Genomic DNA, 10,818 nt, shown 5'->3' with positions numbered 1-10,818 from the left:
GTACACTGTGCCGGTATTCAGCGCCGAAATTTTGGTGCAGCTCAAGTCACTCACGCGGCGCAAGTGGTACAGCGAGGAGTTCGCGCCCACAGGCGATGGCCGATCCCGGGACTGTCCGAGCGCGGCAGGCGGGAGCGCGGTTCAGGCTGGGCTGCTGCATGCACTTCTTGCAGCTAAATGACTCGAGGCAAAGCTCGCCGACTTTGCGGGGAGGGATGCCGCCCAGGCCTCTACCAAAGCGTGCACTCGTCGGGACAGGCCCCGCCCGCGTTGCATGCACATCACAAGTCGCCGTGAAGAACAGTGAGGTGGTCCTTCAAGCAACGTGGCACGCCCCGGCAGCCTGCTGGGCAGGATAGCCACGACGCCGCCAAGCGTGACGCGCGCTGGGCGCATTTTTACTGCCGCAGCGCAGCTGTGGTGATGGCCCAGGAGGGGCCCGAACGCAGCAACCTCCGATCGGTGCTCACGGCCAGCACGTGTTACAGCTCTATGTTATGGTAGCGAGCTGCCTGAAGAAAGAATCCGTGCGATATGAGTGCCTCCGCTGGGCTTACGAAGACGGGGGCAGCTGAGCACCTTCCTCTCGGACACGAACCGACCTGGCAATCGAGAAATCCACGCGGCCCTGATCTCCCTGCGTCCGACAGCTGGCAAACTGATACACCTCCTCATTGACTGCACATGGTATTGCGTTAATCATGTTGAAGTCCGCCATTTCGGTGTGTCGCTTATCAATGTGAAGCGGTCCACTTTTGAAGACTCGCTGCTAGACTCGATATATATCGGTAACTATACATATCGAGGCCAACGACCGCGTTGTCAGTATTATTTTAATAATACTTACAAAGGCGTGGGTTTTCACTGACGTGGCTTGCCGAGCATGTATTTTAATATTTTAATACATGCTCGGCAAGCCACGTTATGGAAAACAAGCCACGTTATGGAAAACCCACGCCTTTCAAGCTTCCTGCACGAACAGAGCTCGGTGTCGGCCAAATCTAATGTCCCACACCGTGAACCCCACCGCCGCAGCGAGCACCGTGGTGACAGAGAAGAACACGAGAGCCTCGAACTCCCGCGGGTCGTGGAAAACGACGCCCATGACTTGGATGAGCATGTAGAACAACTGATACGTCGCTGTCTGCATGGCATTGATGGCCCCGCGACGACTCGGCTCGATCCATTCCTGCATGATCTGCGTCTCGGCCAGGTCGGCACTCCATAACCACGCGCGCGCACCGACCATGCAGCACAGCATGACGTAGTCCGACACGCGAGACTCGCCGGTCAACAAGAATGCCACCAGCACCGGCGCTAGGCATAGCCAGAATAGCCATATACTCACTACTGCAACGCGCTCCAGCCGCGAAATGGTGCGCCGCAAATAAGGGAACAGCATTGTACCCAAGAGGCCGAATACAGCACCAGCCCCTCGACTAGAACCCAGCAACGAGTCAGGAATGCCTCGCCACTTGAGGTACGCGGTGTTCAGCGATCCGTTGTCCAGAATGGTCATGTACAAGGCACAGTACGAAAAACTGAGCAGGAAGACAGGGTGCTGCGAATAGTTCCGCCACATTGCTGCATAGCGAGACAGCGTCGACTTCGAGTCGGTCGCAGCTTGCTGCTGCTGACCTTCGTCATGCGGCATTTCCGGATCCTCTTTTGTAGCAAGTTCAGGGACAAGTTTGTAAATATCTCGCGTCATGAAGTACTCGAGCGGGGTGGAGAGGCCGTTCCAAATTGCCACTGTAGAAGCCCCAATCATGGCGCGAGTCGTGGGATCATGCCCTGCAAAGTCCATAATGACGCCGAACGCAAGTGGTCCCAGCAGCTTGCACGCCAGGTCGATGCGCCGCAGAACTGTGTTCAGGCTCGCCAACACACTGGAGCGCTCCTCTCCGCCATTCTGCGCGATGATGACAACCCAATCACGCTCAATGCCGAGCGTCTGTGCCTCACTGAGTACTTGTCCCACACCACCGCAGACAAGTGTGCCAACGAAGAGCAGCATCAATGGCCACGTCCATTCGGGTTTGTGCAGTCCATCAGCGTTCGTGATCAGCAAGATCGACCCCAGCAGCAAGGTGCTCGCTATGATATTCGCGTTCTCCAGTACGATAGCGAACTGCATAGCTTTCCAACGATTTGCCGCGTCAAGTTGTCTCCCGACCCACGGTATCGCGATGAGGCATGTGGCGTACATGACCAGAGAGAAGCAAGCACTGGGCAGCAGCGTGTCAACAAAGATCTCCATGAAGAGGATCGGAACGGCGAACTCCCACATGCGGTCACCCTGCATCAAAGCGAAGCCCTCTCGTCAAGACTGAATCCACACAGGACAAACACGGCTTGCCAGCGAGGCAGTGACACGCACCCATGCAGACAGCAAATGCCCGGCGCAGAGGTACGCCAACACCCGACGAGGCTGCTTCCGAGGTTGAGATTGATAACCCTCGTGACCCCCGCTGCAAAAACGAACGGCCCGTAGCAGTCGTTAGTCGCCTGCTATTAGTCGCTGCATTTAGTCTGCATGGACAACGGTGTACTTGCAGCAATCGAATCTGTTCGTGCTCTTCTGCTTCACGGCTATCGAGCCACGCTGCGTAGAGGCAAACAGCGATGGGCGCGAGCGTCGATACCCCGATGATCGCCATGACAATGCTGCTGGATTGCGATGCCAGGCACGCGTTCTCCACATCCAGCAGGCAGGCTGCGTATTGACACACAAGAGCTCTCAGCCGTCACGCGGAGACCACTGTGATTGAATACACTGTAGACACGCCAGCCGCACCTGCTCCATCCAACGCTAGCAGCAGGCTGGCCACGCCCACCGACACACAGACGAACACCGTCGCCTCCATCGCTCGCAGCCCACAGCGAGTCTTCGCGTCGGGGGATGTCAGATCTCGATCTGATTGGATACTTTGGTCTCATTTTGTGTGCAGGGATCACGTCTACATTTGGGCACTACGTGTATTCTAAACTAGGTCTGTACATATTTGCCACCAATTTAGAATCTGAAACGGGAGCCCGAAATTAGGCCGGGAATAACCCACTCCCGAAATTAACTCGGCGAGACTGCCCAACAGGCGGACACAAGATCTCGCCGTAGATCTTTCTGGATCCGGAAGAAACTGTTTCGCATACTTCCGCCCATATACAAGTTTGTGCGTAGTGAATTTCGTTCTGGAAAAATGTCCAAATTCTGCGCCAAATGACAGAATCAGGCACTCAGAGCAGTAACAGCTCCACCACGGTACTGCGGCAACGGCAACAAAGCACAGCCGAGCATCATAATTGTCATTTCCCCTGACTGCAAGCACCATTTAAACGTTCTCTGGAAAAAAGCATGTATACTGTAGACGCCCCATCACACGTTTAAAACGTTCTTACCCCAAGTGTGCGCTGCGGGGGAAGATTCAAGACTGAGTGGAAACTTGCCGATGGTTGACCTTTCCGACCATTTCAGAAATGGTTGGTCATTTCGGAAATGGTTCACCCAAAGAGCTGAACCATTTCGCAAAATGTTCTGTCCGCTGACCATAAAAAACAGGGAAATTCCAAATTACGTCCGTAATTTTGAACTAATTCCAGAATAACGTACCTCACAGAAAAAATGCGTAACAAATAGAATGCCAAAACCAGATTTTCGAGCATTTGGTTTCGTTTGATAGATATTTCGTAACACAATGAAAGCAGTTTCCAATCGCTGGCTAACATAATATTTGATGCATTATCGTTTTGCCTACCTAATGTTAGAAACCCAAAATAGCATTACAGTAGCATTCGGCAAAAAAGATGTCGACGTCTTGGCCTCATTGGGGTCCTACACGTGCCAGGAAGTTATCGATTATTTGGGAGTGAAGGGGCTCGTGTGTGAATTTATTACTACTGGCTTGATGTCAATAATGCAGATCTGCGATTTTTACGCCAACCGACCTCTAAAAGCGGCCACCAAGAAGAAATTATTAGGTAAGTGCAAAGTAAATCGGGTGCAAATGATCCACTGAATCGAAAAGGCTGTTTCTATGGTGAATGAGCAGCCGGACTCGGTGCGCAAAATAGAATACATGTTTAACCACCTCGGGCAGAACCCACGACAGCCCAATAACCACCTTTTTCAAGAGCACATGGGTCGACTGCACAATTGCTCAAAAGCACGCGGCCGACGGTGCATTTTGGTTTTGGTCTGTACAAAACCCACAGATTTCCTGCCCGAAATCCCGTATGACGGCTACTGCCACAAGTCATTCGGTACGAAATCGGTGTGCACGGTGGCATATAGCCCGTAGCGCCACTGGTCCAACGCGTCACCACCATGCGCGCCGCCTCCTCCTCTCCCGGGGACGACTGGGCGCTGCGCGCCAACCTGCAGCTGTGCGGCTCCGTGGCTCCCCCCACGTACGCGGACCTACGCACGGCCGCGCACCTGCAGACCTTCGACGTGCGCGACGGCGGCGCGGCGCTCTGGGGCGAGGGCGGCAAGCTCTTCCTGGTCAATGTGTTCCACCAGAGCCAAGCCAAGCAGGCGGCGCCCCGGCCCAAGGAGCAGCTGCTGAGACACGTGACGCTGGACCCGCCGCTGCAGCCGCAGGAGGCCGCGGAGGTGGAGCAGGTCAAGCTCAACGCCAGCGGCTCGCAGGTGCTGCTGCAGGCCAAGAGCTGGCTCCGGGCGCTGCGCCTGCCCGTGGACAGCAAGCGCCATCCGCAGAGCGCGCTGCAGCGCAAGGCGGAGGGCGACAGCGCGCACAGGTTCCTCGTGAGGTTCGAGGACGGCAGCGAGCAGGAGGTCACGCTCAAGGAGGACGAGCTCAAGGACGCCGACGTGGTGGCGCAGGTCCGGCGCCGCGCGGCGCAGGGCAGGCGCGTGGCCTTCGTGTCGCGCGAGCACTGTGTGGCAGCGGTGAGGACTGTCGGGTACTTTTCCAACGTGCGTCACGCCGCCTGGCACCCGCTAAGCGACACGCACCTGGTGGTGCTATCCGACGCGGAGGAGATCGAGCTGTTCAACACGCAGCAGGATGTGTCCAAGCCGGAACAGCGCCACCGACTGGACTTCCCGACCAAGGCTCGAGCCACGGGGGCTTTCTCGACGAGCTTCTGCTTCGGGGCTTCGATTCAGCTCCAGCAACAGGCGGCGCAGCTGCAGGCTGCGCAGATTTGGGACGCGTTCACGTGCTACGTTCTGCGCTCGGACGGCGCTGTGTACGCGCTGTGCCCCTTGGTGCCGTATGACTGCTGTGCTAGCAAGACCTTCCTTCAGATGTTGAGCAGTGAGGTGGATGCCCAGATCGCCGTGTGCAAGCAGAAGTTGGAAGCAGCCAACGGTGGAAGCGGGCTGCAATCGCGGCTTCTGGAGCTCAAGTCACAGAAGTACTGGTTGCAGGAAGGGTGGGCCCCAGCTTCTGCGCAGGCTCGGCGTAGCAGCCCTCGCTTTGGTGGACGCGCACACACTTCTCCCGTAGCACAAGACAAAGTCACTGCGGACGTATTCTGCTACCTGAGCCCTCATGTGAGCGGCATTTCGCCGGATACGTGGCCAGTTGCTCTTCAAGGACCCGTGGATGTGACCCCCCAGTCGGTGGTGGAAGGCAAGAACCAGGTTGCGGGTGGCTCCTCGGCGACCTCGCTGCTTGTGGTACCGCATGCGTTACGTAGTTCTGTGGAGAAGCGGCCTACGAGCGCCTCGCCCTTCTTGATGCGTGCGTTCACGTCGGGACACGTAGAGCTTGTCCTGCTGGACTCGCCTATCCGACCACAGTGGAGAAGCAACCGCCAGATTGCGGCCGCCTCATCCGCGCATAAACTACCGGCCTTGCTACTCGAATGTCTAAACCTAGGCATTGACGATTCTGGCGGTAAGGCTGTGCTCGAACGGGACAATGCTGATCCGAGGCTCGTTTACTGTCTGCACTCGACGGGTGTGCACGTGATCAACGTGAGCTGGGTGTTTGCTCTCGCCTCGGGCAAGCAGTTCACGACATTGCCGAAGAGTTCTGTTCGTCATGTCTTCAGCGTATCGCCTAGTAGTGGAGGTGCAGCCCCCGCTGCGTCATCGTCTACCGATGCTGCGGTGTCAAATGTCGTAGGTGCACGCGTTGTGAAGAATGTGAACTTTGGACACTTGCTTCTGCTCCGCCTCGCTGCTGGCAGTTTTGAGGTCGTAAATGTGAGCGCTGCGTCAAGTGAGTTGCTGAAGGGGGTGCTTGCTGATAGCAGCAGTACTGCCGAGCCAAATGATCTACAGAAAACGTTACCCGGTACGCTGGCGTCCATGGCATCGTCAAAGTCACGAGTGGCAGCGTCCAGTAGTAGTAGCTCGGGCGACAACACTATCCGACCATTCGGAGACATCGTTGAGGAAAAACTGGAAGCGCTGAGCGCACGTGGAACTAGGGTAACGGGCAACACATTGATGCACGAAGTGGATGACGCTGTACTCGCGTTTGTGCTGGAGCGCGTGAAGATTTTGTACGAAGACGTGGAGTACATCGATGAAATGAACCAACTTATGCGTGATAGATTGAAGTTACACGCTACAATGATCAAGGCACAAGCCGAGAAGGTTGTGGCTGTTCAAAAGACTGCGGACGAAGCCCGTGCATCAATGAAGAAGCTGCAGGAGAAGATGGAGCGTGCCCTCGCGGTGCAACAGAACCTAAGTAAGCGCGCGGCAGCAGTGCTGCAGGCGGTCAAGGAGAACCAACCGCACCTATCGCGTGCTGAGCGTGACTTCAAGAGCGAGCTAGAGCTTATGGCTGTTGAAGTGCGCCGTATGAAACCTCGAGTGGCTGAATTGACGGTACAGGGCCAGCGTGCTGTGCGATCGCTGGAGAGCGCCGCGCTCTCGGCTTCTTCTTCGAGTCGGTACTGGAGCTCTCTGAGCGCTTCGGTGGGCTCCTCGGTGCTGTCGAACGAGAAGAAAAAAATGTGCTACGACGTGCTGCGCGCGGAGACGCAGCTAATCGACGACACCAAGGTCCTGCTCGAAGATCTGAGCGTAAACCTGCAACAACTGAAGGAGTAGCTAGCGCGGTCATTCGTCCCCGTATTAGCTTGCAGCAGAGGGCAAACATCTTCCAAACATGTTGCTTATTAGCTCTCAACCACGTTTCTCTTCCCACCCGTTCGGACTCGCAGCCGGAGCAGCACCACTTCAAGCCACGCTCCATCGCCTCGTACTACGACAAGGTGCTGAGCTCGGAGGGCCACACGGGCCTGCTGCCGGCCACGCGCCGCTACCAGTCGGTGCGCAGCTACTTCAAGTGCCGGTGCGTGCCGTCGCTCCGCTGCGCGCACTGCGGCGGGTGCGAGTCGTGCAGCTGCCTGTGCCACACGCTGTTCCAGACGCGCTTCCGCTTCACTGCTCCCGGTGCGTGTGCATGCTTGTCTACATGTCCTCTTTGTTGTCGAAGCAGGGGGTTGCTCGGTGGCAGGTGCTGGCTGGCTGGCCGATAGTGACGGATCGGTCTTCAGGCCTGCTCCTGCTGCATCACCTCCTTGTTGGCACTCGCCCCTGCTTCCGTTGACCGGCAGTGTGGCCCGACTAACATTCTGCGTCGTGCTGTCCTGCCTTGTTGTGTGCGTGTGCAGCGAACCTGGAGCGTCTGCGCGCGGACGTCGATGCCGTCGTCAAGTACCACCAGCAACAACTGCAGCAGCAGCAGCAGCAGCAGCAGCAGCAGCAGCAGCAACAGCAACAGCAGCAGCAACAGCAGCAGCCACCCCAGCCACGTTAGCTCAGCTAGGCGCCTTTTTGTTCATTAGTTTGCCGGGCGACGCGAGGAGGTGGGATAGATATCCTCTCCTGCCTGCCCCGCCTCAGCGGAGCTCTGCGACTCGCAGTGCGAGGAGCTGCTTGGTGGTGCCATCGCTCGCTGGGCTCGCCCCGCTCACTGCGTGCACGCGCCGGTCCTAAGAAGAAGCGTTTGTGACCCGACACCCACCCGCCTTCACCCATCATTACCTCTCGAGTTTACAGTCGTGTCTGTTGATTAATACCTCGTCTCTGCTGCTGAGCCGTCCCTCTGTCCTCCCGCCAAGTCCCCAGGCCCGGAGTGCGAGGCTGCCGCGCGCGGAATGGCTTGCACGGCCGATGCGAGAGCGAGCGCCCGCCGGGCAGCAGCACGAGCAATCAACCCTCGCGTTCTCCTCGGGACGCAGGCGCCTCAACTCGCCGCGTCTTTGGTGCGTTCCGGTCCGCGGCTGGCCATTTTCTCAGCGGCGGCGACGGTGACTGCAACGGCGGCTATTAGGCGGTGAGGGAGACCCCGCTGTCGCTGGCGCGCTCGGGCATGGTGCTCGACTGTACCGCTGCTTGGCGCTGCCGCTGCCGGCCGCGCGCCACGTCGGGGTCCTATTTTGCAGGGCGCGCACTTCTTCGCGTGCCTTTTCCGCTTTTTCTTGCGCTTGTTTCTGAAAGCAGCTTTTTAGGATCGTGTCGGCGGTGCATACAAAGCGCGAGTGAGCGCCGACCGCTTTTTCGGCGGTTTGCCTCGCGTTCTTTGCGGCCGCCGAGTCGTGTCCTCGCGAAAGGGGCGTTTCCGCAGTCCTTGAAGTTTTGCATGTTCAACTGGACTGGAACTCGCGCACGCCCAGATTTGACGGCAACCCGCTCCTGTCCTGCCTGCTCAAGAGGTTGAGGCTCGCCAGTCACATACTGCCTCAGCGCATGCCGATCCTCCAATCCCCGCTGCCTGTCGTGCGTCGGAGCCGAAATCCGGCCGTGTTGAAGCCCGGCGGGCGGAAAGGAGAGCAGACTACCAGCAGCACACCAGCCTCGCCAGCGCTGCCAGCCGCCGCCGAAACGCTCTCTGCTCGACACGCGCACGGTTCGGCACGAACACGAACCCCCCGAGCGGGTTGCCGCTGCTGGTGATCAGCCCGTAGCCGCCAGCCGCGGACGCTTCGGCCGTTCGATTTCCCCTGGAATTACACATTCCAGGGGAGAGTCTCCGTTGCGGTCGGCTTGCTCCAACGTTGGCTTCTCACTCTCTAGGCGCTTGGGCCAGCGCGGCGAGCGACGGCCGGCTCGATGACGGCGGACTCGGTCGAGAGCGTGCGGGCGGCGGCCATGCGATGCCCGAGCCTGGGAGCGGCTCGGCCGGCCAAAAACGCGGGTTTCCGGCCAAAAACGCGCTTTCTCTGCTTCAACTGACCCAATTGCAGCCATAGACGGGCGGCCTCGGACCGCCCGTCTATGGCCGCTCGAAAGCCAGCGGTCGCCACCCGCTTCCAGGCGGGCGGAACGCGCGAGCGCTCGACGCTCAGTCGAGAAGTTCCCGCGTCGAATGGAAAGCAGTCGGAGCCCGCCTCGCCCCGAGTCCTGCCGCCCCCGCCCCTCCAGCCTCCCCTGCGCCGCTTGTCGATCCCCCCGCCGCGGCCTGCCCGTGCCACCTTCGTGTCGAGTGCCGTTCGAGCGCGTCTGGGATTGAGCGCTCCTGTCTGTCTGTCCGTCCACCCACCACCATCAACCACGCCCGCCAAGCACCATGAAGCGCAACTTCGGATCGCTCAACCTCGCGGCGCTGGACCTGAACAGCCCCTTCCACACGGCCGCCGACAGCGCCGAGTGCAGTCTCGAGGACCGGTTCTCCGCCATGGACCCCAGCGCGGAGGACTTCAGCATGGACGCCGGCTCCGAGTATAGCAGCGACGACAACGTCGGCTTCCCCTTGGAGCGCATGGAGGTGCCGCGTACTGACGTGCACTCGGCGCCGCAGTCGCTGCGCGACGAGGCCCCGCAGGACATGGATTTTGAAATGGAGGACGCCATGCCCGAGCTTTCGCTGCCTGCGCGCAGCCACTTTGGAGGTCGCCCACGCAGCGAGAACGGCGATGCGCGGGTGAGCCACGTGCTGCACCCGTCGTCGAGCGAGATCCCGCAGCACCTGCACGAGCAGCACCACATGGAGCTGAACGCGCTGAGGTGTCTGAGCCTCAAGGTGATGCTGTCCAACCTGTCCTCGTCCACCCCCAACAGTGCCAACGCCACCGTCGCGTCCAACAAGCCCAGCTACGCATATCCCGGCGTGAACGACCGCGCCAAGACGGCGCTGCTGCCGATCCGCCAGCCGTCCCTACAGAGCGTCTAGGCCGCAGATACACTACACGAGGCCCAACGAGGCGTTTCCTTAACTTACTTATCGTAATAGTACGCTTTATTGTATTAAGAGCTCGCCCGTCGAGGCGAGCGTCGAGGCGAGCAGCGGCGGCGGCTAGGCGGTGATCGGCAGCGTTCTCGCTCACCCAAGTGCACTCCTCGGAGGAACCCTGAGTTGACTTTTTCTGCCCGGATGTGAAAATGGACCTTGCGCGTCACGAGATGTCGCGTCTCATGGTGCGGTGCCCACGAATTGGTTAATTCGCGGCGGATTGCCGTAAATCGTCGTGGTTGCCTTTGGACCAACTTCAAGCCCTGCCGCCGGGCTTGCTCGTGCGGGCTCGGGCATGCGCGGAGACCAGCAGTGGCGGCAGCGTGCTGTCTGGATTGCTCGCCAGAGCTACCACTACGCGCGAGTCGCGGCAACAGTTGCAGTGCAACTTGCAGTGCAAGTGTGGGTTGGCTTCTCGACGAGGCTTTTGCATGATTCGCGGCATGAAGAGATTCGCTCTGGTGCTCGCTCGCAGCGGCTTAGAATGGGGTACTCAACTCGGAGCGCTGCTTGATCCGGCCAGAGATTCACTCCGGCAGGGACTGGCTGGTAGTGGCGGTGCCAAATTGGTACTGCCAATGCCAATGCTGCTACCAATGCTGCTTCGCTTGGTGCTTGGTGATGTTGAAGATGGGGGAGAACAGCGTAGACGAATGGG

General features: G+C 58.9%; 3 protein-coding genes across 3 annotated transcripts; 2 read left to right on the top strand and 1 right to left on the bottom strand.

The window, feature by feature from the left end:
* Positions 1-961: 961 nt before the first annotated feature.
* IUM83_07361 (Ferroportin (FP) Family) lies at positions 962-2,867 on the bottom strand (the record flags this gene model as incomplete). Its single annotated transcript, XM_067931649.1, has 4 exons — positions 962-2,299; positions 2,381-2,471; positions 2,557-2,716; positions 2,798-2,867. 4 exons carry the CDS (start codon positions 2,865-2,867, stop codon positions 962-964), a joined length of 1,659 nt encoding a protein of 552 aa, XP_067799087.1.
* Positions 2,868-4,324: 1,457 nt separating this feature from the next.
* On the top strand, positions 4,325-7,745 carry IUM83_07360 (Nuclear pore complex, Nup88/rNup84 component; the record flags this gene model as incomplete). Its single annotated transcript, XM_067931648.1, has 3 exons — positions 4,325-7,006; positions 7,147-7,378; positions 7,600-7,745. The coding sequence occupies 3 exons, from the start codon at positions 4,325-4,327 to the stop codon at positions 7,743-7,745; spliced, it is 3,060 nt and encodes a 1,019-aa protein (XP_067798944.1).
* A 1,752-nt stretch (positions 7,746-9,497) lies between these two features.
* IUM83_07359 (uncharacterized protein) lies at positions 9,498-10,100 on the top strand (the record flags this gene model as incomplete). Its single annotated transcript, XM_067931647.1, has 1 exon — positions 9,498-10,100. The coding sequence occupies one exon, from the start codon at positions 9,498-9,500 to the stop codon at positions 10,098-10,100; it is 603 nt and encodes a 200-aa protein (XP_067799070.1).
* Between the last annotated feature and the right edge of the window lie 718 nt (positions 10,101-10,818).

Source organism: Phytophthora cinnamomi, assembly GCF_018691715.1.
Source record: "Phytophthora cinnamomi strain GKB4 chromosome Unknown Contig6, whole genome shotgun sequence".
Taxonomy (NCBI): domain Eukaryota; phylum Oomycota; class Peronosporomycetes; order Peronosporales; family Peronosporaceae; genus Phytophthora; species Phytophthora cinnamomi.
This window is presented reverse-complemented; position numbering and strand designations above follow the sequence as displayed.